This window comes from Rousettus aegyptiacus, unplaced genomic scaffold (genome assembly GCF_014176215.1).
Source record: "Rousettus aegyptiacus isolate mRouAeg1 unplaced genomic scaffold, mRouAeg1.p scaffold_m13_p_6, whole genome shotgun sequence".
NCBI lineage: Eukaryota > Metazoa > Chordata > Mammalia > Chiroptera > Pteropodidae > Rousettus > Rousettus aegyptiacus.
This window is the reverse complement of record NW_023416309.1, coordinates 58,060,716-58,086,981: the sequence shown is the minus strand read 5'-3', so window position 1 is coordinate 58,086,981 and position 26,266 is coordinate 58,060,716. Positions and strand designations below refer to the sequence as shown.

Below are 26,266 nucleotides of genomic sequence, written 5' to 3'. Positions count from 1 at the left end.
TTAGGGCACTGAGCTCAGGACGGACGGCCTTAGCTCGGCCACTTTAAAGGGCTCCCTGAGACCCGCTGTGGCGAGGCCCCCATGGAAACGACAGGATGCGCGCGGCGCCTCCAGAAAAGCCACAAACTGACACATCTCAAATGGCTGTTTCACACCAGAGAGAAAATAAGAACCGTTTTGCAACGGCGGAATCCGAGGGCTGTCAACGCCAGCCCTTCGCCGGGCAGAGCGGCCGTGGACGTGGCAGAGCCGGGGAGGGGACCACGAGGCCCGCGGGGGGCGGGGGGTCCCCGACATGACACGGGGCCCCGCGTACCTTGCTCCTCCAGGATCCCGTTGGGCATCTTCTTGTCGCCGGCGCTGACCACGGCCTTCCGCTGCCTCCTGAACCTGAGAGACACAGACGCGTTAGGCCGCGGCCCCGGGCGGCGTCCGGGCGCCGGGGGCCCTGGCTGGCGGCACCCACCAGGTGAGCCGGGAGAAGCTCTTCCTGCTGCTCATGGCCGAGCCGCACTGGCCGCCGCCGCCCGGGCCCCCGCCCCACAGCCGCCGCCCCAGAGGCTCATTTCCTCATCCGAGCAAGCAGATCGGGGCACGTCTGCGCCAGGGACACTCCTACCTGAGGCAGTAGGCGGCCAGCAGCAGGAAGAGGAGGGCCAGCAGCAGCGGCAGCAGCAGCCAGGCCAGCAGGGGCTGGGGCGCACCCGCGCCCGGGGGGCCTGCGGGCGGAACCGGGGCCCCATCGTGACCCGAGGCGGGAACGGGGGTCTGGGCAGGAGGGACAGCCCACGCCGGCCGGCACCCGGCAGTCCGCACCGCACACCGCCCAGCGGCCCTGCCGCCCAGACGCGGGCACGAACCCGAGCTCAGGCGCGGGTGACCCGGCCTGTCCCAGGTCCCCTGGTGAGGGCCGCGAAGGCCCAGCGTGGAGCCCCTCACGCCCGCCTGTGGCCTTTTGCTCGCGGTCCCCAGGGCTCTGCCTCTACCCTGTGCCCCCGATGGGGAGGTGCGGACCAGGACAGCCGGCGAGCTCCCGGGGCCTCGGGCGGGGGCTCAGGGTACGGGCAGCGGCCTGGCCTTCGGGCTGGGAGGGGCCTGTGGCCGCCTGGGAGGCAGCCTCCGGAGTGCGCGGTCCGGATCCCATGCGCCCGAAGGCGGGCCCTTCCTCGCCCGTCCCTCCCGCCTGCCAGGCTGACCGACCCCATCCGGAAGGTCCCACACCCCCGACCCAGCACCGCTGCCCAGGACCTGCCCGGCGGGCCCAGGGTCCGAGGGGTGTAGGTCCCCGGCCGTGACGCTCAGCCCCTCCCCGCACCCCGATGTTCACACCCACCTCCTGTCTCGCAGCCCGCCATGCTGCCCCCTCCTCACCCCCGCTCTCCAGGAACCCCCCTCGGCCCCCTTCCCACGGGTCCCAGGAGGCTCTGCGCGCCTCCCGCGCAGACGGCTCCTGAGCGGACACACCCTGTGGGCCCCCACCTTTGCTCCAGCTTCAGGGGGACCCCTCGAAGACGGAGCTGGGCTTCCATGGCTCCGAGCTCAGCGAAGCACCAAGCAGGGCCCTGAGCCCGGGGTGCTCTGCGGGCCCCCCTCACCTGGCACCCCTGCCCCTCATGCCCCCATCCCGCCCGGGCGGCCAGCCCCCCGGGAGAGTGTCATCCGACCCTCACCACTGGGCCTCATGCTGACGCTGACCCCTGCAAGTGGCCATGATGAAATTTTACCGACCTGAGTGACTACTAGGTGTGAAAGTGCCCGGAGGGACAGTGACCGGTGAGGGGGTGGTCCTGGCCGGCAGACCTGGCCAGCCCGGGACACCGGCTCCGGGCCGAGCCGATGCCTCCCCCTTCTGGCTGCTGCTGCTCATGGACAGGCTGTAGCTAAGGCCAGGGTGATGCCAGGCTCAGTGACCTAGAGCGTCTGCCAGTCCCGCCCCTGGGGGCCCGCTTGCACGCAGGCACCCCGAGGATCCGCCCTGGCCTCAGGCTTCCCCCACTGTCGCTTAGCGCGTTTCTGGGTGCCACCCACGTTGTCCCACGGACCAGTGGACTCTTTCTCCTTCTCTCTCTTCTCCTTTCAACGTGAAAAAGGTAAGAGAATAGAATAAAGAGCTCCACGTACCTGCCACCCAGCGGGGGACTCTTGTTTTTTTTAAAAAAATAAAGCTACCCACTATACCAACACCTCGTCTAAAATATTAATGATAATTTCTTAATTAACCTCACGGTTACGTTGGCGTTTAAATGTCCCAGACTGGCCGTCAGAGTCTGTTCACGGTTGGGGCGAGTGGGTTCCCACGGCGGGGTGGGGACAGGTGGCCCTCCGCCACCCTGCCTCCCGCTGCCGCCGGCACCAGCTCTCAGCGCCGGGGCTCGTTTGCCGCGTCCCCAACGCTCCGGCTGGCCCTCCCCATCTCCTAGGCGCAAGGCACCACACCTTGCTCCTCCCCCGCCGCCCCCTGGGTCCCTGCGAGCTCGTCAGGGAGGACCGGGGCAGGCGGGCCCTGGGGACCGGGGACAGCGGCAGGCCCTTACCCGAGGTGGTGGCGGTCCAGTTGCTCTCCGCTGTGCCAGTCGTGTTGGCCGTGAGGGCCTTGGCGAGTGGCAAGCTAAAACCTGCCAGCAGGAGTGGACAGGAAGGCTCCATGGCGAACCTGCAAGAGGCAGGGACGGGCTGGGTGACTCGCTCGCCACCGAGGCGGACCCACACGGAGGCCACAGCGGCTCTCAGGAGATGAGCGGGGCGGGGCCGGGCGAGAGCTCCGTCTGTCAGTCCGAGTTAGGGGCGGGGGGCTCTGTGCTTCCGCCGGCTCGGCTCACCCCTGGGCTCGGAAAATGATTGCAGCCCAGAGCCAGCCACTAAACGAACATCCTCAGGTCACAGAAGTTCCCACTGCTCGGGTCAATGCCCTCTGGTGTTTGTGTGCCTGTTTAGGGGAGCGTGGGGGCCAACAGGAGGGGTCCCCCAAAATGCCGCACGATCTGGGATTCCGAGGCGCAGCTTCGCGGGCCCTCACAGACGCCTCTTCACCGTCACTCCAGGCGCCACACGGCAACCGCCGGGCGACTCTCGGAACCGCGTTCTGTGCCCGCCATGCCCTGAGCCGGGTACATCGCGGCGGCCCAGGGAGGCACCAGGGGCCTCGGGGAGAGTCCCAGGCTCGGGAAGAAGTTCGGCTCGTTGGCAGGTGGTCGAGGGCTAGGCGGTCGGACGCTGGGTCCGGCCCATCTGCGCAGGGTCCCCACTGCTGTCCCCTGGCCACCCACACCCTGCGCCCCGCTCTTATCCCCGGTGCAGGCCTTGACTGCCCCCCACTCTGAGCTGTGGGAACGGGTCCCTTACTGTCCCAGCGCAGGCCCTCTGCCTTTCCCACCCTCCGACCCCATGTGAAAGCCCCGCCCGGTCCTCGTGCTCGGGAGGTGTCGCCGGCGACGAGGGGGTGAGCACGGCCACCTGACGCCCGCGGCCTCGGCCCGTCACCTCGTTTCATCCTCCTGGCTCCGGCGAGGGCCGCGCCCTGGTTCCGATCCCGGCCGAACCCTTGGGGGAAGCGGGGGGGGGGGGTCCCTGCTCCCGGGAGGGCCACGGTCAGCTCCTCCCCGGCACGTGCTCGGGCACCTCTGGGTGGTGGGGGGGAGGGTGGGCACACTGGACAAACCCGACTGCAACGCGGCTCAACCCAGAGAAAGGCTCGTTCGCCCAGGAGACCGCAGACCGCCACCTGGCTCTCTGCTTGCTGAAACAGCTCGGACCCCCAGGAACTGTGACGGCGGCGGGTGGTGGGGCAGACGCCCCTCCCCGAGGACTCGCTGCAGGGGACAGCGGCCCGGGGCACGTGCTGAGCGAGATCTGGCGGGGACGGTGCCGACGCGGGCCGGGGCGTGGGCTCCCCGTTCCTGCACGCCCGGCTCCGTTTCCCTCCACTGAAGGGGTCCTGCAGACAGCTCCTCCCTGAGAAACGCTTCCCCTGGGGATACGAATGGACCGAGGCCGAGAAACATGGGCTTCTGGTCATTGGATGAATGGAAGAAGCCACCACCGCCCGTCACAGGAGACCGTCACGAGCACGTTAGAATAATCAGCCCAAACAACCGTGACAGTCACGATCGGCACTTTCACCTTCTTCCTCTTTATTTCCAAAATATGCATTTCAGATCGAGCCAAACCCCGCTCCTCCGCACACACGCAAAATTGTTCTCGTTCTGTGAGCACCTACTATGCGCCAGGCAGGCCCTTTATACAATTATTGCCCTCACGACAATCCCCCCAGGATTGAGGAACGGGCTCCCCGAGGATAAGCAACTGGCCCAGGGGAGGATCCGGGCCCAGCGCTGGCAGGGGACAAGTGCGCGCAGCCCCCGACGGCCCGAACTCGCACGCCGCGCTTAAGACAGCCTGGCACGGCACGATGCAGCAAGGCTCCTCACGTATCTGAGTAAATTGTAGAGTAATTGATGAGGAAATAGTCATTGGCTCAATATTCCGCAGAAGTACGAAGTCCTGGCGGGAACACCCTTTTCTCGTCACATGCGTTAACTTAAAAACTGCTCCATCTCCAAATGCCGAATGAGCTAAGTCGAGCTGACAACGCCCCTGAGCCAAAGGCCATCTCCCCCAGCCTCAGACCCCGCTGGGGTCCGCCAGTGCCTCCTGCAGTGGCAGGTGAGTTGCCCAGTATGGCCAGCAGAGGGCACCAAGCTGCAGACTTCGAACCTGGCCCGCCGCGGATGGAGTCCCTTTACTGCAGCAATCGGATTGCAAGGCCAGCGACAAGGTGCCCGCCGCTGGTCACGCCTCCTCGGAGGGCGCGCGCGAGCCGTCTGACAGGCACAGACACGAAGTGGCAGAAAAATAATGCCAGAACCAGCAACCGCCTCCACGTCGAATTTCAGCAACTTCGTGCATTAGCTGTTTCCTGCGATTGATTACCAACCGCCAAGTGCTGTGAGGCATAACATACGCGGACTCTCCAGGGCTGAGAGGATCAAAATCGTTTATTTCCAACAGAGAGGGCTTACTTTTACCCCCACCAAAAGCCAGCCGGCTATCGATTAGATTAGAATTGCCTTCTTGCTCCATTTAATGCCTTTTTCATACTGTTTGTTGGGCGCCTACCCCGGGGTCGGTCATTTGGTCCGCTCCCGGACGTCCCGCGGGCCCAGGGATCCCCCTTATCCTTGGTGCAGACACCCACACTGGGCTGGCTCACGCCGGGAGCTCCCTCGGTGTTGGTGGCCAGCGACGGTCCCCGATAGCACGGTCCCACCCGCACCCCCGCGAGGCGGCAGCTGGGCGGAACGCACGGTTCTCCCGCTGAGCCTCCGAGGACACGCGGCTGAGGTTGGGGGCCGGGAGTGCTCAGGACGTGGCGTCGGGGCTGCCCTCCCGCCGGCTCGGGCGCCAAGTCGCCCGGCGGCTCCCCATGGAAAAACGCCTCGAGAGGATTCGAACTGACCACCGCACAGCCAGCCGGCCAGCCACAGGGGGGCGCCCGAGAGACCAGGACGAAAACGACTGGGGTCTTCCTCCCCCTTCTACAGAATGTCGTCCAGAGGGGGACAGCCCTGCGGGTCGCTAACCACGGGACGCAGCGCGGAGGACGTGAGGGGGGAAGGGAAGCAGAAGCTCGGCCCACAGCGGCCGTCGTGGCCGGGGCTGGGGGAGCCCCTCCTGGGGAGCGGCCACGTGGCCTGGGGAGAGACGGGGCGGGGAGGGTGTCCCGGGAGAGGCCGCAGAGGCAGGCAGGATGAACACTGGACAGCCAGGGCGTGAACGGGGCAGGGCACCAGGCCAGGTCGCAGAGGGTCCCCAGGCCTCCCGGGAGTGGAGGCTTCTTCCCCCAGCAGACCCTGCCCCCCTGGCCCGAGGCTCCTGCTCCATGAAGGAAGGGGCCAGATGCCGACAGGCGGGCACCGTGCTTGCTGGACCCGAGGCTCCGGCAGGCAGAACAAGCCTTTCCCTCCACCGGGCAGCGGCCTCTAAAAGCCGCCCATGCATGGGGGCAGAGGCCGAGCCAGGCATGCCGTGTGCCCTGTTCCCACGATCGCTCCTGGGGAGTGTGGTCACAGTGGTCACAGTGGCCTTCAGAGGCAGCCGGAGAAGACGGAGGGCCACTTGCAGCCGGGGTGGGTGGGGGCCCGAACCCCAAGTGTGGCTGCGTGTGTCCAGACCGACCAGGCCAGGAGGCGGGTGGGAGACCCCTTATTTACCTGCAGGGGGCAGGGGGTCCTCACTTCCCTGAGTCTGAAAAATGGGCTCAGAATGTCCACCTCCCCTTTCTGGACAGATCTACGGATAACGCCTGATGGGCTGGTGAGGCTGGGTGTCCCCAGGACAGGGGGTGCCCCGGCCTTGCTGTGCAGGGTGGGGGCTGGCGGGGCGCTCGGTGCAGGCCCCAGAGCAGCCGCCACGCGCCCCGGGCCGTCCCCTCAGCTGGTCGCGGCTGGGGCTGAGGCGTCTGGTCCAGATGGAGGTCTCTTCCTTGCCAAGGCCTTTTCAGGGGAGACCCACCACTGCTCCCTTTCGGGGGGTCTCTAAGTGCTCTATAGGACCCTCAAGGAAGGCCCACCTGTGTACCCCGAAGTAATGTGGGTGAGGATGTGGGAAGAATGCCACCCCGCCTCTGACAAGGCCCAGCTGCCACTGCCCAGGGCCCCGGTGACCCACGGACACTGCATGTGTCCAGGGCAGGGGCAGCGGGAGCTTGAGCCGACCCTGCTCTGTCGGCTCAGAACACCCCAGCAGGACGCTGGTCAGCGTCCCCCCGGACGACAAGCGGGGCCTAAATGTCCCCAGAAAACCGACGAGCTCAGCAGCTCGCCCTCCGCCCACACTCCTCCCCCTCGCGGAGTGAAGAGGGACGGGACGGGCTTCGCCCAACGCCGCCGTGTGGCCCAGGCGGAGCCGGCCGCTGCGCCCCTCGTCCGCGCTCGGCCGAGATCCCGGCTGGCACGGGCGCCCCGCCTCCGCAGGGCTCCCCGTCAGGAGGACGCGGAGGCGCATGAGCCAGGCAGGTGTCAATTTGGTCTGAACGAGCTGAAACGTTCCTCTCACCCACTTTGAAAAAAAGACGAAGTCACAGAAGCAAATTTAAACCAGTGGCACGGCAGGGCCACCAGGCGGTCAGGCGGGGATGAGGCCCTTCCCGCCGCCACACGGGCACCTGCTGGCGAGGGATGCGATTCTCCACCTGGGGCTCATCGAAGGCTAACAGGCCACCGCAGCAGAGAAGGGACGACCCAGAGGCTGCCGACCGGGGACCACAGACAGCCTGGGGCGGGTCCTCGGACATGGTCTGGATTTTTTCCCCCGTTTTTTAAAGAGAGAATCACACGTCGTTAAATGCACAGGCCTTGACGTGTGGTTGGACAAGCCCCGACACACACAGGCGCCCACGCGATCCGCACCGCAGGAAGAGGACGCGCGCTGGACACTTCTCCAGAAACGTCCGTCACGTCCCTTCTCAGCCTGGTCTCTTCCCGTCTCAAGAAGCACGCGCGACTCTGGCTTCTGTCTCCAGAGGTAACTGGCTTCACCCGGTTTTGAACTCCCTGTCAACGGAACCACACGGGAATCACTCCCGTGCGCTGAGTTCCTGCGTTCGTCGGGGTTGGGCGGCCCATCCCTGTGGCCGAGGGCGGCGCGGTGTCCTCTCTGCCGCCGCCCTGTGGCTGCCGGGCCGGCCGGCTCACCCGCTCGCCCCTCCACGCACATTTGGGCTCCCCGCCCCGCCCCCTCAGTCTTTTTGGCGATCACGAGCCAAGCTGCTACGAACTGTTTTTGAAATGTTTTTCATTTACTTGGGTCGGATGCCTGTAAGCGGACTTGCTGGGTTCAAGGAGTAGGGATATGGTTATGCGCTAAAAAGATTTTAAATCGGTTTGAAATACTTGAAAAGAGGAAGAGTGGCCGCATACAACATGGAGGTGTGGCTTCTTTGGGAGAGCGGGGCCTGGCCAGCGCCCCCGCGTGGCGGCGTGGGCTGGCCCCTCGACTGGGACCCAGGCTTGTCGAGTGCCCTGAGGCCCGACTCTGCCCATCTCCGCGGGGTCACCCCCTCCTGCCTCCTTTATCACGCGCCTGTGCCTGCCACTCCACAGGCGACACCGAGCCCCAGAGTCTGGAGCCAAGTGCGTCTCCACCAGCACCACCCTCGCTCAGAACAACAAGCATCTGAACTCGGGGGTGGGGATTTACTTCCTGACTCGAAGCGAGAAACGAAACATTTTCAGGCCACCACTAACCAGAATTGTGCGAGGGTTTTAATTTGGTTCGGTCTCCCTTAATACGCTGCGGATACACAGGTTTTAATCTTCTTTTATTAAAAATAAATCCACCCTCTCGTTCAGGTCTCTTGTGTGAATGTCTAATTAGGGCAGAAACTCAGCCCGGCCCTACAGGGGTGTGTCACTGTCCCTCAAGAAAGAAAAGACTGTCCCTTTTGTCTGAAAAATGTTAATTGGGCCAAACAATGGCATGAATTATCTCTAACCGCACCTCTGGTTATTTGGGAAAAAATTTTGCCTCCAATTTACAACCAAGGAAAGAACACTTGGTATTTATTACTCAGAGAAGCTGCTCCATCCTCGGACACCCCAACTATAGTGGACACAAAACTCGATTTGTGTGCAGAGGGGACACGGGTCCCTTCTGAAGGCTTGGCCCACATCATGCCTGAAGCAAGATCACATTTGGGTCCCATCTAAGTGAGTTCATGGCAGCTTCATTCATTCATTCATTCATTCATCCATTCATCTGTTGAACTATCTGCTGGCTCCTCCTGCCCTCCCTTCACATGCCCCCCGTGACTCCTGGGGGCCTTTGGTCTACAGGGTGGCTTTTCTCGGCAGGCTCTACCCCGTGATGGTGGCTTCCGTCTAAACGCTTCCTACCGCCGGCCCCCAGTGGCGTGCAAATGCCAGATTCTCCCTCCGTCACTCAATTATCCCAAGAGGCTTCCTAATAGAGCCCCTCCCCGCTCTTTGTTTTGACCACGAAAATTCAGGTCTGCAGGGCCGCTCCGCGTTTCCTCTACGCACAGGTTTTGGGGGAGAACGTTCTCTTTGCCACGTTGGGCCCCGCTAATGGCTTCGCTCCCACCCAGTAAGGCTAAGCACTTGAAGTGATGTAGTTCCAAGGTTATGTTTCTCTCCGTTGATGCTCTGTTGGTAAACTACAGTCAACACCACGTAATTATGGAAAATTATAACAGTGGCACAGCAGTACACCAACAGTTACCCCTGGGGAATATTAATAAATAGCTACTCTTCTCTTTAATAGAAAATTCATGCCTATTTCATAAAAATGGTTTGCTCTCACACTGGGAAACATTATGACACTCATGAATTTTTAAAGAAACACTGATTTTAGTATGACCAGGAGCCAGTAATAGAGATTTGTTTGTTCATTCACTCAACAAATATTTACTGAGTGTCTTCTGGACACAGAGCCCGGAAGGAGGCCTGGTTCAGCCAGCAAGATTTGGCAGGGGCGCGGCTGTCCTCGAGGACTTTCTCCTCCGGCCAGGAAGACCAGCTGTCCCCGGGGAAGAACTCCACTGGGTCAAGGTGGAGTGTGGGGAGTGGCTGGCGCCCAAACACTCGAGAGTTTGCTGTACTTGCTTGCAACACAGGTACTCGGTGCTAGAGATTCCACAGGGACTAAGAGCCCGATTCCAGCCTCTGGGAAGCTCCCACAGGCAGGAGACAATGCTTCTCCCATGTCTAGCATGTAGTAGGTGCACGTGCAACCCCTTGAGTTGAGCTCAAACCCGGACATTGACGGCACGGCATCAGGAGAAAGCTGACTGTGAGCCTCCTTCCAGAATCTGGGGTCTCTGCCGTTTCTGCCATGGTCAGGGGCTTTCCTGGGCGTTTTCGGCAAAGCAAGGTGGAAGGGGTCAGTGGGTATCTGCACCATCTGGGCCCCTGGGACGCTGTGTCTGCTCTCACCGGCAGAGGGCGAGAAGCTGGGTTTATGGCCCTGAGTGACCATGACTTCAGAACTGTGCTCAGCGCATTTTGCTGTCCTGGAATAGCCCTTGCAGCGGACTAGAGGCTCCGGGAGGCGGCCGGGGTGGACGTGGGCGCACAGCTGGGCCCCTCCACCTTCTCGGCAAGTCTCTCGCCTCTCAGAGGAGACTTTTCTCCTCTGTGACCTGGGGGCCCAGTGCCCGCACGTCAGGGTCTGTGGGGACACAGGAGGACTCTCTGGCCCAGGTTCTGCTCTAAGCTGGGGAGCGGGGGACAGTGACAGCCACATCTCTGAGGTTCAGGATGCCACCTCTGCACTGGTGCGTCTGACGGGTCCATAGCTGCCGGGTCCCAGCTTGGGCCGGGAACCAGCCAGCGGCTCCCTCGGGGATGCAGGGTGCGCCCAGGAGGCTCACAGCCCAACGCGGCAGACAGGTATGATAACGAGCAGGGTGTTAGAGAAAGCAGAGTGGCAGGAGTGTCCAAGCAGGGGACTTCAAGTGATGAAAGTATTATAACTTCACGCTTCGTTTCATGGGCTCAACTCGCACCGGAATTTGGAAGCATCAGGGATGCAGCTGACGCGGGGCAGGGCGGGCCGGGCCGGTGTCTCCACGCATGCGCCGTCGCTGGACACCCGGGCGCGATACCACAGACGACCAGCAGGTGGCGCGGCCGGGGAAGCCGCGGAACCGGCCGCTCAGCCCGCGAGGCTCCCAGGCCAGAGCGCAGAACGTCCCCAAGTCCCGCCTCCAGCCGAGCCGGCGTCGCCCGCCCGCATCGCTCAGGGTCGCTGCAGAAACGCGGTGTCTGGCACCTGCCTTCCCCGCAAATAACGACGCCACCGCGGCCCGGACGAACACCCGTTCTCTAAGGATGTCCCTCCCCACTCACGACGCTGAGCGATTACCTAGGATCTAGCACAACACGATGCCTCCGAATTCCCCAGAACGGGCCCATTAGCCGGCAGGAGACAAGAGGGAGAGACTATAAATCACGCAGCGCCGGGGCCAGGAAGCTGGCTTTGTGCCTGCAGCCGTAATTCTTCCGCACATGCTCCCGTTGATTACTGGACCCTACAGCTCGAATGTGCCAGTAACGCAGTGTTTGGGGCAGAGGTGGCCGCTGATGAAGACAGAGGACTTCCAGGCCCGCTGGCCCGCGGCCTGCCTATCGGTTATGTAGTAAACATCCGATGAGAACAGCTGGGCTTTGATGTTTGGTTCAGGGACCTAAGTCGGGGGGAAGCAGGAGGAGAGAGAAAGAGCCGGGAGGGGTGGGGAGCAGGAAGAGGGGGTCCCCACGGAAAGCCGCCGGGCGGGGGACAGCATGGCCTTTCCCCCGTGAGGGGACAGGACCTGTGCCCCAGGGAGGGGAGCAGCGTTGTCACCCCTCAGAGGAGAAATGTCAGCTCCCCACGCCAAGCCGCAGCCTGGCTCTCCTGTCTGGGGGGGGGGGGTCCCGTGGCTCAGCCACTTTCTGTGCGTGAGAGCTCAGGTGTTGTCTCACCTGCAGAATGGGGCGTGAGCACTGGCTCGAGACCGTGGGCGAGCGAGGCCAGATGTGCAGAAGGCTACAACGGTGGGGCTGGGGGTACAGCCCAGGGCCCAGCACATCGGGGCTGCCCAGAGAGAGGGCCTGCCCAGTGAATGACCGCGTGGAGGGAAGGGCGGTCTCATCCCTGTGAACAGAGAGACCACTACCCCGCCGGCCCCGGACGGCCTCGGGTCATACCCATCACCCAGAGTGATTATCAGCAGCTTCTTCTTTCTCTCCCAAAACTGCCAGGGCCTGAGACCAGCTAAACGTCCACCTGACTGGCAGAGACGCAGAAGCTAGGTCACCGTTCTCAACCAGGAGCGAAGTCCCATCGTCTCGGTGTGACTCCTGACCAGCGGCATTACGCCAAACGAACCTCTCTTCTGGTCAGTGGCCTTGAGACAGTGACGGAGGCGGGGCATCCTGCCTGGAGACCCCAGGTCACTGACTTCCCCTCAGCATCCTTCCCACAACAGCCACTGTCCCACAGCATCGTTCCCACAGCAGCATGGATGCTGGACAGAGCCTGGGCCACCACGGCCGCCGGTCCAGGGCGACCGAGCTCTGGCCCACTTGCTGTGTGACCTCGGGCAGGTTATTCCTTCTTCGAGGCTGCAACATGAGTGAACCCGGGTCCCGGCCCAGCCCCTGGGCAGGTAAGGGGAAAGCCCTTCACACCTCTTCTGGAACGTGAACAAATACTCTACGATATGTCTCGCACACAGGCAAACAACGGAGAAGCTACGGAATCGGTTTTCTTTCTGTAATTTTAGGCTGGAGTTCTGAGGGACGGTCCCGGGACAGTGAGAGGTGTCCCGTTCACACACACAGCAGCGTGCAGGGAGCCGTGGCCGTGCCCAGGCTCTCTGCTGGACACCCCAGACCCTGCCGGGACACTCTGCCTCGCGGACGGCCGCTTCTGTCAGCCTGCAGTGGGGGCCCACCGCGGGAGGTGGCGCTGCAGCTGGGCCTCCCGCAGGGACTTCCCGAGCCATCCCAGACAGGGAAGGCACATCCTGGCAAGACCCGCAGAGGACACATGAAGCGCCCGGCGTCAGCTGGACCAGAACCCCCGCCTCCCTGTCCGGCACCTCCGGGGCCTGGGGCCGCGCACGGCACCCACACGGGGCCTGCGAGCTGGCGCGGTGGCTGGACGCGTGAGTGCCCCAGGGGTGCAGACTGCGCCCGGCCGAGGACGAGCTGTGCTTCCGGGAGTGTTCGCCTGGTTCTGAGAAAGAACCAGAAACTTCCAGCCCACGCTCCCGTGTCTCCTCCTGCTCCGTCTCCTTCTCACACCTGGCCGGCGGCAGGTATCAGGACAGAAAGTCCTATGAAGACGTCACCTGGGCCCACGCAAGCTGAGACGAACACCGGCAGGCGGGCCGTTCCCGTCACGAGACCGCGGGACGGACCCTCGCATCCCGCCTGTCCGGCTGGCTGTCTCCATGGGGTAGCCGCCCACCCCCCCAATCCCAGAACCCCCCAGGCTACCGGGGAAAGAGGAGATCGATCGACTTGATTCGGCAGTGGTGGAGCTGGGTTTAACATCTCTAACCTTATCCCCGGCTCCTGAAACTTTTGCTAAGAACCACTCAGATTTGTCTCCACTGAAATGAGGCTATTTCAGGCCGATAGAGAGCCCCGGACCCCGGCTACTGTACCCCCACCTTCCAGAGGCCCTGAGGGAGGGAGGCAGGCAGAGGGCGCAGTCAGCAGGGCCTCTCAGAGGTAGGCCTCCAGGCGTCGGGCCGGCTGCCTTCTTCTGGGGTGCCCGGGGAGCTGCCCACCCCCCCAGTGCGAGTCGTGGGTGGCATGGGGGACAGTAAGCTCCAAGTGCCAGCCGCGAGTCAGCGCCGAGATCCAGGACGCTCGGCTGGGCAGCAGCACATGCGCCCGTAGAAGCTGGTGGGCGAGTGGCGGGGGTCGGTGCTGACGCTGATCACCACGGCAACATTCATAGGGCGCAGCTTTGGTCGTGGACACTGGTCCACGCACTGACACGTAAACACACCTGACCCTCTCACAGCGACTCCCTGCGACGGTACGAGGCTCTCGTCACACCTGCCACACAGAGAGGTTAAGTCGCCCGCCCAAGGCCGCACAGCTGGCCACGCGGCAGAGCCTAAATTGAAACCCAAGCAGTCCGGGAGCTCGCCGGTGTCACACGGCGTGGTAGACGCCGCCGTGTCCTCTGGGGGCCGGGGCAGGCGCCCTGGGGTGCGGGGCAGCGGGCGCCGGCGGGATATCCTGGGGGGCCCGCGGGCGCCTGCGCAGGCTTCCGGGCTCCACTGTCCCCCCCTCCCCGCACGAATCATGTCTCCGATTAAATACTAATCTTACGTGTTGAGGGTCCCATTGTGCCAAATTACATGGCGAGCACGCACCGCAAATCACACTTGTTATTAGAAGTTACGCAGCGACATTTACACTAATTAAGTCGGGTCTCGTTCCTGCGGCTCTAATTTTAAGTCTGGCAGACCGCCAGCAGCCCGAGCCCACGCGCAAACCGCCGCGGACCACGGAGCGCGACGGGCTTTCCGGTTCCGAGCTGTTCCCGGTCCTCGTGCACTTAACGGCCGCTCCCTGACACCACACGCTGCTGTCACGCTTTGCTTTTTCCTTTCTTACACTATCACCGCGACGAGCGTCACGGTCCGGCTTTGAACCGCGAGCCAGGTGCCACGCCTGTATGCCCAACGGCGCTGATTTAAATGAGCCACCTCTTCCGATGCAATCTCACGACTCTCTCAGCAGGAAGCTGTTCTCACCATAGGTACCGAAAATAATTCCTAGGTGAGCCGCGTCTGAGTTACCCACGTACGAACGTTGGCACCTGAAGGGTGATTCGAGCACTTACCAAATACACAGTCTGTGGGAGAACGTGCCGTTTGATACAACACAGCCTTCGGCCACGGCAGACTGTGGAAGGAAGGAGGGAGGGAGGGAGGGAGGGAGGGAGGGAGGGAAGGAGGGAGGGAGGGAGGGAGGGAGGGAGGAAGGAGGAAGAAAGGAAGGAAGGAAGAAGGAAGGAAGGAAGGAAGGAAGAAGGAAGGAAGGGAAGAAAAAGGCGGCAAGACGAAGCCTCTCTCTCCACCACGATTCTGTGAGGTTTCAGGCGATGAGTGAGTCAGCTTTCATGTCAAATGTTCCCAAAATGCCTTTATAATTTCCACGTTCGTGGAAAGATGCATGTCCGACATTTCGAGCGTGTTCTCTGTGATTAAAGAATGTTCAGTTATCGTATTTTAAGTGAAAGAGAAAAGTTCTCATTTGTCAAATAGCACTTTCAGGGACACCGAGGCACATGACTGGTGTCAATCACGTGCACGGACCCGCGGGACCAGCACCTACAGGCAAGTTCTGCCTCGCAAACGGGCGGCGCAAGCTCACGCGCACGCCGGTCAGAGGGCAGGGCCCCTGTGGCCGCTCCAAACGACCAGTGACGCGCAACATCAGATCTTAAACCTTAAAAGTTGCTGGAAAATTCACTCTCCTCACGCCCTAAACCAACGACGGAGGGAACATTCTGGACTGTCCCTTTCACCTCTGTATTCTGCAGACACACAGAGCACCGCGTTCTGGGCGGCCCCGGGCGGTCCGCTCGGCCCAGCCCATGCCCAGGGCTCTGCGCCTCCCCGGCTGGCCACCTGCACACGCCCACGCGGGCTGCGGGCGTGCGAGGCCACGCATCGTTTACGCGGCTGGTTCCTTCGTGATTCTCCTTCTGAGGCTAGCGGCTGCCAGTCCTCAGACACTGTCCTCAGACAGACACCAGGGCCACGAATCCAGCAGGAGAGATGGCTCATCTCTCGCTGAAATAAATAATCGACAATCGATTTCTGATCGGCGAAAGCAGAGTAACTTTTTTTTTTTTTTTTAAGTTTCAAATAAATCCGTGAGAAAGGCGGCATCGAGCCCAGGCCGGCCACTGGGAGCCGCGCGAGCCGGGGGCTGGGTGTGGTGTCGGCAGTCCTGGCCGGGCTGCCGATCCGGACCTGGGTGTACCGCGCCCAGCAGGAGATGAGGAGAGAAAGGGGGACCACCTGGCACCCGGGGCGCACGGGGCCACGGCCCGCAGGGAGGGCGAAGGGCAAGGTGCAGCCGTGACTGTGACTCCCCCGAGCTCTAGGTTTAATCTTCAGACGCAGGTTACGTTCCCGTCACACATCCAAAGGAGGCTTTCGGGGCAAAGCGAACCCGACGCGCGACCCGAAAGGAAGACAAAGCGAGGGGCGCCTGTCGTCAGCGCCTCCCCCAAAGGCGGTTCACAGATAAAGTCCTTTTACTCTGGAGCTTTCCACTCGGCTGAAACAGTTCTCTCTCTGTTCCGGCGTGATGCTGTGTCGAAAAGCACACAGCTCATATCAAAAACGTCTGCTATTTTTTTTTCGACAGTGCTTCCTAAAACAAAAAGGGGAAATGCACCCGGAGGTTCCGCTTTCTGTCTGTCATCCGAAACGTGGACGCCCCGCCTGCCCTTACCGAGTTCTCCTTCTCTTCTGACAAAGGACTTCTGCCAGAGCTTCCGCATTTCGCACGCCACGGGTCGAGCCGCATTCCCAGCGACGGGGCAGCCCCAGAGGGAGGCGTCCTTCCCGGGGGACGCGGTCATCGGTGCAGGCTCACGGGCGTGCGCGGGCAGCTCCACACGGCCTCCCCGGTTTCAGAAGGAGCCCCGACATAAATGCCCGACGCGGCACGCGGCCTGGAGCCTGGCTGGCCGCGAGGTCTTACTCGTTAATGTTATCACCACTCCCAGGACCAGGCCCGGCTGTCACCCTCAGATGGTCCTGAGACTTCGCACGTGCGCTCTGCCTGCTGAGGACGTTCTGCGGGCCGAGGCTGCGCTAGAGGGTCACAGCGTCACCCTGTGCCGTTTCACGCCCAACTGTTTCTGCTTCTGATAAAGACAAACTCGGCAGCATTCCGAGAGGTGCAGACTCTGCGGCAGGGGCCGGGGCCGGCGACCGGGCTTGGCGCAGCCGCTGGAGGGGCATCTGGACAGCATGCTCGGGCCTTTCCATCATCGGCGTCCCCGAGCACTGCCTTCCCTGCCTGGGTGACGCGGGGTGTCCCCTTAGTGGTCTGCAAATCCCTTTCTTTTCCGCCAACGCCACTGCTCATTCATTTTCTGTTGATGAGGAATTTCTGAAACAATCGCGGAAACCCGTCTCTGCTGCAGACAGCCAGTGCTACTCGCCCGCAACAGGATTTGCGATTTCCCTCTCTCCCAAAGGGGCCCCGTTAGGTCCACTGGTTGCCATGGTGACGCTGCAGCATGGCCGCCGCGTGTGGGGCTGCTCCCCGTCGCAGTCACGGCACACGCTTAAATCAGACCATTCATTTCACGTGGCACGGGGTTTCCCGAAACGAATACCCGGCTGTGCAAAACGTAACCGAACCCTGAGCCTCGTCTCGCGGCGGTGGCGGGCGCGCGCGCTGGAAGTGTCCGCGGCGGCTCGCGTCGACGTGCGGGGAAGGATTCACAGCACGGACGAGCCGCGTCTTACAATACCCTCGCTTACTCCCCTCGCTCGTCCGAGAGGAGATTCCTTACTATCTCCAGGGACTTGAGAAATGCTATTTAAGAAGCAAAAGTCTGGACCAGCAACGAGGACTTACACGAGACTCGACACTCTGCCGCACTCCTCCTCGAGGCAACGGCTTAGCCGTCCCATTTGTGCGTCTCCTGTCTTGCTCTTATCTGCAACGTGTGTACACACACGCACGCGTGCACACACACACACACACGCGTGTACTTACATTAATTCCTGAGGTCTGGAATCTGCAAAGTCTGTCTTTAAAAAGGCGAATATTAGTAAGGCGAATAGTTCAGTCTTCGAGCCCTGGTTTCCTCGGGGATGGACGCCTCAGGCGCTACATTCGCCTTGAACTTCAGGTGCGCAGGTGCCCGCCCCGTAGCAGCTTCACGGCAGAGGAAGGGCCTGGGAGGTGACCTTGGGTGGCTGGCGGGGGCCTCCGTGCGAGCACACGGACTTCGCTGCTTCCCCTGCTGAGCAGGCGCGAGTTTACCTGGGCACTCGGGGCCGGCGGTCGGCTCCTACTGCACGTGGTCTTGAGAGCTGGCTCGGGCCCGACCAGACAGCGTCATGAAAAGTGACGATGCGCCCCGGCTCGGACCGCAACGGCCGCTGCGTGGGAAGCAGCCGATTTACTAGAGCCGAACGGCAAGGAAAAGCTGAACTCCAAGTCCGGCCCCACTTCGTCCAGGGACCCTGAGCTCGGGGCCGCGTGACCGGCGCGGTCCGGTCCTCTTCTCTGTCCCCATCTTAGTTTGCTTTTTTGCTTTCATTTTCTTCTTCTTCTTTTTTTTTTTTTTTTTTTTGGCTACGAAACTATTAAGACTGGCCAAGCTGGACGATGAGAAGGGTCGTTGTTGTAGGAACAGAGAAGGAATTCTCCCCGCACAGAACAGAGCGCTGTGGGGGCCCCGACGCCCGGGCTGCCGCAGCGATCGGCCGCGCTTCCTGCAACGCCCACTGCCCAGGGAGCCGAGGGCTGCGTGGGACTCCGCGGTGGCCCGCGGGCGCAGGGCCCCCGGCTGCGTGTCCGCTCCCCGCGGCCTCCCCAGGAGGAGCGGCGCCCGCGCGAGCCCGGCCGCTGACGTGAAAGGCGGCGGGGGCCGCGCGCTGGACGGACGACTCCGGGGACGGCTTCCAGGCTGAGGCCACACCGCGAAAACCGGGGGCGCCCCAGATGGAAAAACGTCCTGAAGGAGACGCTCCAGCTGGAGACCCCACGGTGAGCGCCCCGGGCGCGCTGAAGTAACGAGAACCTGAGGTGAGCACGACGCCGGGAAAACGGGGTCCCCGCCGCCTCCGCTCACGCTCCGGCCGCTGGTGCGCGGCACGCGGCCGGACCCGCCCCGGGTCCTCTCCCAGGCGCTTCCTTCCTAGGGCGGAAGAAGGGATTATTTTAAACGCACAGGCCTTGAGATTCCCACCCCCTGTGCGCTGTCACACGGATGGGTGTCTTCGGCCCACCTCACGGCCTTCGGCGACACGTGGGTGAAGTCATATGACGCCGAGCAATGGAAGCTTCCGGCACTGCCGGTCCTCCTCGGCCGACGCCCCTCCCTTCCAAAGACTCAGGCGTCATTCACGGCTCCACGTCCACGCCGGGAACAACACGCAGACTTTACGTCACCCCGAAATGAAAAGTGCATCACGCTGCTTTCCGGAAACAAGGATGTCCGCGACGTGTAACTTCCCGGAGACGTCGGGCTCCCGCACACCCGCCGGCGGCTCCCCGCTCCGTGCTCATGCACGTGTTAGAAACGGAGGTCAAATCCGCTTAGCCCGAGGGGGTCTGGGAGTTCTTCCGGTGTGCGTGCGTGTGCGGCCTGAGTGTGAACACGGCCGAACCCCGAACGAGGCGCGTGAGGACGACTCGGTTCCTGACCTGATCATTTTCCTTTGCTGCTCGGCAAACACGCCGCCAACTCCAAGCGACGCCCGATTTAGGCGCCGGTTACGCCTCCCAGAAGAGTTCATTGAGGATGGCCGCGCCCCTGGAGGACAAGGTTTTCACGTGCGTGCTGAGAACCGTCTATTGCACGAAGCTGTTTGTGAAGCCACAGAAAGCCTTGGGCACTGTCCACTTCCAGTGCTCCCAGCAGGCCCGGGGCCATTGGCTGAGCACCAGCTGGATAATTCCGTGGCTATTCTGGACGCGAGAACCCTGAGAATTTAGGGGCCTCCGGGACCCATCAAAGTCCTTTAAATAGAGGCCCCGGGAGGCACGGGCCTCGTTAGTTGTCAGGCACCCATCGGGTGCCCGTGATCGCCTGAGTTCCGGGAGGCGGGCTGCCACGCGCTGACCGCCTCCACTTCGGAAGGGAGACAGACGGCTCTGCCCAGGTCATACGGGTCCCCGAAAGCTGAGGCATGGCCCGCCTACCAACGCCAGCCGAGAGTCCGTGTCCTAGGAAGGGATTTGTTTTAAATCAATCAATCAAAGCGGCGTCTAAGACGAGGACCTGTGGTCCACGGCGGGTCCGACGTGCCGAGAAGAATGACCGAAGTCCCCGTCCGGCGCATGAGCGCATAAATGAGCTGTGTGGCCTCAGGCACAGCACAGGCCTGGACGGCGGCGGCGGCTGGTAGGTCCAGGGCTCAGGACGGCTCCGGGGTCTGATGAGCGAGGCGGGCGAGGGCGGGCCCATGCCGGACACCGAGAGCTCCCGGCGCCCGGGGCCCTTTCTCCGCCTCCCGCAGCGAGCTGCACTATCAGTACCTCACTGTCCAGGTCCCGGGAAAACAGACGACCTGGGCGACTGAGGAAAATGCAGGGAATATGCAAAGCAAGTCGCGCCGGCCTGCGCCGACCCACGCCACGGCAGGACTGGGACGCGGGATTCGCAGTGGCTTTGGCTTGGTCACAACCTTCCGGATCTCGGGCAGGCGAGCTTCCGGTGCCTCTGCAGCCTCTCCTCGCAGAGAGCATCACGTCCGGACGCGGGGAGCCACCACGCCACTGTTCTACCCACAAGAGCGGAGGCACCGTGACCCTCGCGGCTCACGAGGCCCTCGCCGACCCTGTGACCCGGGCGACGGGCTCTGCTCCGCCTCCTCTCAGAAGCTCCCAGCGGCAGAGGCTGTCCCCGCGGGCTGTCCCACGCCTCCTCCTAGGTGCCCGGGCTGCGGACCAGTTTAGCAAGAAGCAAAGCACACGGTGATCTCCAGGGACGTGGGTGGAGGAAGAGCGAGCAAGCCAGGCTGCGCGGCCCGGCGGACGCCCGAGCAACGTGCTCCCCTCCTTAACCGGGCAGGTGGCTTTGTCTCACGAGGAGACGTGGTGCCTCGCGGAGTCCCCTCGTCCTCGTCCTCAGAACACCATGCGGCAGGAGCAGTAACCCTGGGTTCCCCCATCTCAGATCTGTGCAGGGGGAGCCTGAAGACTAGGACCATCCCGTGTCTGGGGGAGCGCAGGGGGTTTGGGGGGGCGGGGAGAGTTGTCACTGCTCTGTCCTGATGGAATGTGGTCCCATGGGATGGGCTGAGGTCAGATGTCAGGTGCATCCTTCTTGGTGTGTAAACCCATAGTCGATAACAGGGTTCATCTTAGGCTATACCCTTAACTGATTTAGAACATAGCCCTTCCCAAGACACGGCATCTCAAAGCTAGCAGGCGGCTTTGATTGGTGGGCACTCCCTCGGTTCTTAGGACTCCTTCAGGGGGAGCAGGTGGAAAGGGAACCACCATCGGAACCCCAAATTCAGCTGGAATGTATAGTTCTGGTCTAGTCTGGGAGCCAGCGTAGACCTGGAATGCAGCTCCCCCCGGATTCAGAGAGTGAGTCAGAAGGACCAACACGCCCCTTGGACATCCGCCTGGATGGCCACGAACATGAAGCAAAACAAACTTGGACTCGGCCTCATCCGGGAGAGGAATTCCCCAAGCCAGACTGGCACTGGCAGAGAGAGTCACCGGACACTCCCCGAGAGGCTCGGGGTGCTGCAGGCCAGCTCCCTTTCGCTTTCTCTTTCTTCCTTCCTTTCTTCCTTCCTCTCTCTCTCTTCTCCTTTCCCTCCCTCCCTCCCTCCCTTCTTCTTTCCCTCTACAGGCCCGTGGGGCAGCATACGGAGCTTTAGTAAATGTTCGTCCACCCATCATGCCAGCACCTGGGTGCAGGCGGAAGGTCCCCCCGGCTGCACGGCCCCCATCCCAGGGGCAGAGAGCGCGGAGAAATAGTGTTTTCGTGACAACCCAAAGACGGCGAAGCAGATGGGGGAGGGTAGGCAGGGGTGGAAGAACTTTTCGGAAAGTAGTGACAGGGTCAGGGGAACTGAAGCTCTAGCTAGAAACGGGTCGTGCTCCCGTGGGAAGGAAGGCCCGCACTGCAAAGCCCCGGGTGGACGGTCCCCGGCTCGGCCGTCACGTCTCAGGCCGGGGCGGCCTCCGGGGTGCCAGGCGGGGGCGTGGGGCCCGGGGCTAAACGCTCTCAGGCCGCTGTCTCGCAGCGTGTAGACAATTTTCTCTCTGAATTCCTGTTTGAAAGTGCGGTCCGTCAGGGCGGCGGCCCACTGCCCCGGGGCTCGGAGCCTCGACCCACACCTGGTGTGCCTCCTGCCACCCCTCCAGGACGCGGTCTTGACCGTCCACTTCCTGGGCCCCGATAGGCACACTCCACCCGCAGGGTGAAGGGTCCCAGCATCCAAGAGGGTCTGCACTGCCCGAGAGTGTCCCCCTACCCCAGGAAGCATGGCGTTAAACAGGTTAAAACCAAACAGACAAACGATGCCGTGATAGGTCCAAAGAGTCGCCACAGTGGACGGGGGAAAGCCCTCGGCCCGCTCCTCGGAGCAAGCAATCCCGCGCTCCGTGCAGCCGGCCTGGTTCCTGCTAAGTGCTGTGCCAGGCCCCGTGCAGACCACAGAGACAGAGCCGCCTTCCTGCCGGCTTGGCCGCCCTGCTCCAAGCGCTCGCCCATACACTCATCTGTCACCGCGCACGAAGCTCTGAGGTTGGCTGGGTGCAGGCGCCCACTGGGGACTCAAAGCCAGCTGGGGCACCCGCTGGCCCCGGGCGCTGACATGCCCCCACGTGCCACAGGCAGGCCGGGAGCCAAACCGACTGCAGTCTCCCTCTGCAAGGATCCGACCGAGCAGTGATTCCAAGTCAGGTGTCACACACGATATAAATCACGGACAAAGCAGAGAATAGGGGTTTGAAAAAACAGGCCTTTTCTGTAGCTGGGCTCATAGCTCTGTATCGTTAAGGCCGCTCTTTAAATTTGACTTTCGTTTCCCAAGGTTAGTATTTAATTCTCTTTTAACCACATCCTTGCAGAAAAGTATTTCTCCTGTGGATTTAAGGAACTTGGAGAGAAGCGAGGCCGGGATTTCCTGAGCCCCGCCGGGCCCGGGACAGCGGCGGCAGCATGAAGGGGGGCCCCCCTTCTCCAGGAAAACTCAGCTCAAGGAAGCCCCGAGCCCGGGCCTAAGAGGCTGAGAACCAGATCGCCCGGGAAGAAAAGCCACCGCCCCATCCGCCGCCCCTGGGACTTCCTGGTGTCCTCGACTCACACACAGACGACCCCCTGGGCTGTTAGCTCTGTGCTGGAACCGCCCCCGACCCCATTCCTTCTGGGGTCGCCTCTGGAATGGACAGGACTCGGGAGCCTTGCAGGGGCGGGCGGCTGTGGGGACGGGTTCCCTTAGGAGGTGAGCGACTTGATTAAAGAAAGCCACACAGCCGGCGAGGAGGGACGTCTGGCCTCCGGACCCCCCGGCCAGGCCCGTCCTCTGCTTCTTTCCTGGTCCTGTCGTTTGTACTAGATGGAGCCCACTGAGCGGTCACCGCCGCCCCCCAGGTCGTCCTTTGCTGTGCTCTGGTTTGCACCGTCTCCTGCCACCTCGGGACCTCTGTGGTGTCTGCGGGCGCACCTGCCAGCACGCGCTGACCTCGTGCTGGGGGCCCGGGTGCTGGGTGGAGGGCACGGCTTCGACTGCTCGTCCGCAGGCTCACGGGTCTGCGCTCAGGCCAGGAGGGGCCGTGTCACTGGACAGACGGTGGCCTGTGCTCCTCACCCACCTGAAGGAGCAGGATGGAGGTGTGTGCCGGCAGCGTGGCAAGGGGCGAGCCCGAGACGGGAGCTAAACAGCCCCGGCGCCTAGGACGACCAGACGGCGTGGCCGGACCCCAGCCGGGCGGACCGAGGCGCTGGGAGCAAACGGGTGGGCGGGGAGCAAGCGTGGCCCGCGCTGTTTGGAAGGGGGTCACAGCGCCCGTTTCCGGCAGCGACGCCCACCACGAGGCTTCTCGAGAGGACAGACTTGTTCTGACACAGAGAAAACAAAAAACTATTTAGAAAAAATGACGCAAATTTCAGGAAAAAACCTCTTTATGGAAAGACACGTTCGGCTGTTGAACGAGGCCCGGCACGGCCGCGGGGCGTCGTCGCTGCCGCTTCCGCGAGCCCCGGGGGGCAAATGTCTTCCTGGGGCCGTTACCGCGGGAGCTCGTCTCAGACACGCAGAGTCCCACGGTGCTCAGGTTATATAAAAGCATCTTTTTTTTTTTTTTACAGGAAACATGAGTTAATCCTGAGCTCGACAGGAGGAAAACAGACAGCCAGGGGTAGTGAATCACTCATTAAAAATTAAGCGAATCCACCCACGAAGGGAAACGGCCTAACAGAGCGGCAGGCTTCACGCTGGAAATGGCCAAAAGCGCGTCTGGGAAAGAGCGCTGCCTCTGGCTTTGGTCTCGGCCCGGTCGTCTGCCTTTAGGACCAACTTCATCGTGGCCACGCACGCCCTCCGGCCCGTCGAGGGGAGCAGGCGGGCCCCGGGGGTTTCCATGGCTTCTGCCAAGATTAAGAGCTCTGCCTTCCCGGTGAATCACTTCCTCAGGTAAAACAAGCCCTCGCCCTCCCCACCCCCCGCACCCCAAAACCATCTGCCGGAACGGCTCTCTGGGGGGCCGAGCGCCTCTGCCTTAGCAACCGTCGCTTCTGCCGACGTTTTAACGTCGAAGCCCACGGGGTCCCGGCTTTTACTTCCTGCACATAAGCAACCCCATGGAAAGAGAAAGGCCGCTTCTGAAAACATCTTTCCATCAATAAAACCCTCCTTTCAGAAGGCCCTGGGAGAGCAAGGACAAATGAGAGAGGAGGGAAGAGAAAGCACGGGCCCCAGCCGCGCCCGGCACGCCGTGATTTCTGCTGCTAACTCAAGACTCAGAGAAGCATCGCTCTAGGTCACTGGGAGAGCCTCTCGCACATTCTCGCCGCCTTTGACTTGACAGAGGAGCTGTGACTCGGGACGTGTCGAAATCATCCAGCTTTCTACGACCCGCTCCGATTCTGTCTGTCCCGTTCCTAGGCTCCCGCGTGGAGCATGGAAGCAAAACTAAGATCTACGACTTCGTTTCTCGAGCAACCGCAGTCCCGAGCCTGCAGGAGACAGCTGATAAACTCCGGGTGAGCAAATGAGCAAACTACAGGCCGCGTCGAAAGGAAACCTGGCGAGTGTGCGAGGAGAGATTAGACGCTGGATTCGCTCGGCAGATAACACGCGGAAACGGTTCGGGACCCCGGCCAAGACCAACTCCAGTGATCAGAAAACCGTTCCAAAACATGATTATCCACCGGCAAACTGTTTGCAGAATCCGTGGGATGTGTTCTTATTTATTAACGTGCTCTAGTCCTTGAATAATATTTTTCCAGAATGGAAAATTTTATTTTCCCTTGGAGGTCTGCACCTCCCCTTTGGAGGTGGTGGTGAGCACTGGTTTTCGGGGGCGGGGGGAGGGGGACACGGGCCGGCTGAGGGTCCCTTCCCGCCGCCCTGCCAGCCCCCCCCCCAAGCCTGCCTGGGCTCCATTTCCCCATCGCCGAGGTGGAGGTGAGCGTGCACACTGAGACCGCCTCCAGGTACCCCTGAGGTCCAACGAGCTAGTGACCGTGAGTGTGCTCCGTAAACTAAAGCGCCCCACATGCAGGGGCATTATCGTAAACACAGCTTATGTTTTCAGCATAAGGCATTTAAGTTCTGTGGCAAAACAGGAAATAGGTCAAGTCCTGTTTCTGTGACTAATAATTCCCAGCAACATGACATTTTTAAAAAATTAATTTCTCTGCAGCAACATGGTAACGTGGTAGCTTTAAAAATAATTAAAAAAAAAAAAAAAGCATATCTGTAGTGCCTGAACACAAAACTGCACCATTCTAATAGCAAATCTATCTCGGTAGAGTTGTTAGAAATCTGTCAACACGTTTTTAACAAATTGTTAGAATTCAGTCAGCCCCCACCATAAAATAATGCAAACATGTTTGGTTTTTGCTTGCGCGCACTTCTGTTCGAAACAAGGAAGGAAGCTGCTCGGAGCGCCCAGCGTGTGACCCGGTTCTCTGTGGCAGTTCCACGGGAAACGTCCCTCATCCCACGTTTTAAATGCTGGACACTCAAGTCTGCCTCATAACAAACGGTCTTAAAAAGTCACTTCGGGTTGGAGAGTTTTGACTAGAACGCATCTAATCTCCTGTGGCCCCGAGTCCCAATGCACATGGGGACGAGCCCCGGTGGGAGGGACTGAAGTTGGGGGCGAGTTCCCATAGCACACGGGGATTGAGCCATGTGCCCCCCATTTGGGACCAGAACCCGTACTTGATTCTGTGGCCCGGTGGGTCTGAGAAATCTCTCTCTAATCCACATACCCAACATGTTCCGTACATTTCTCGTCTTCACCCAGTGTGACGACCGCCACTCCTCAGGCAGCTGGCCTGGACCTGCGCGGCCAACGCCATCTGTGCCTGCACGGCGCGCCCTGCGGGCAGGCACGTTGCCCCCCGCGGCCCCCAACGTGGGCCCTCAAACACCAGCTCATTGCCCTGCTGCCCAGGGACCGCCCCCTCATTCAGCGCGTCATTTTTAACTAACACGTCACGTCGCAAACCTGGTCATTAAAGGACAATTAAGAGGGAGGTTTTGATGCTAAAAATAGGAACGGTCCAGCTTGAAACGGGTGGGATTTCGACGTGTCACCCCTCCGGCCCGAGGCCCAGCGGCCCCCACGCAGACAGCTCCTCTCCCCTCTCCGCCGGCCCCAGGCGCCCCCCGGCCGGGCTGGGGTGGCCGAAAGCGGTTTCCTGAAGCGTCCACCCACATTTCCTGCACACGGCCGGACAGAGCTGGCCGAGCCGCCGGCCAGTCCTCGGCTACTGACAGCTTCCTGGCAACGGTCCCTCGCCTAGTTTTTAAATCCCTCGGGCAGTGAAAGCAAGCTACCAC

The 26,266-nt window shown here is 61.8% G+C and overlaps 1 protein-coding gene and 1 long non-coding RNA gene across 7 annotated transcripts in view; one reads left to right on the top strand and one right to left on the bottom strand.

Moving 5' to 3' along the window:
- Positions 1-26,266, bottom strand: part of PTPRE (protein tyrosine phosphatase receptor type E) — a 103,135-nt gene that overhangs the window by 32,310 nt on the left and 44,559 nt on the right. For 4 of the 6 annotated variants that reach the window (XM_036223554.1, XM_036223552.1, XM_036223553.1 and 1 more), the window contains 3 exons: positions 2,535-2,653; positions 620-719; positions 317-390 (listed from right to left, as the gene is read on the bottom strand). In XM_036223554.1, coding sequence (XP_036079447.1) covers positions 317-390; positions 620-719; positions 2,535-2,653 — 293 coding nt within the window. Of the gene's footprint in view, positions 1-316; positions 391-466; positions 534-619; positions 720-2,534; positions 2,654-17,273; positions 17,833-26,266 lie in introns of those variants that run through there. The other 2 variants (XM_036223555.1, XM_036223557.1) reach the window with 2 other exon arrangements.
- On the top strand, positions 23,278-25,307 carry LOC118603979. Its single transcript, XR_004951559.1, has 2 exons — positions 23,278-23,887; positions 24,114-25,307. It is a non-coding gene; the product is annotated as an uncharacterized LOC118603979 (long non-coding RNA).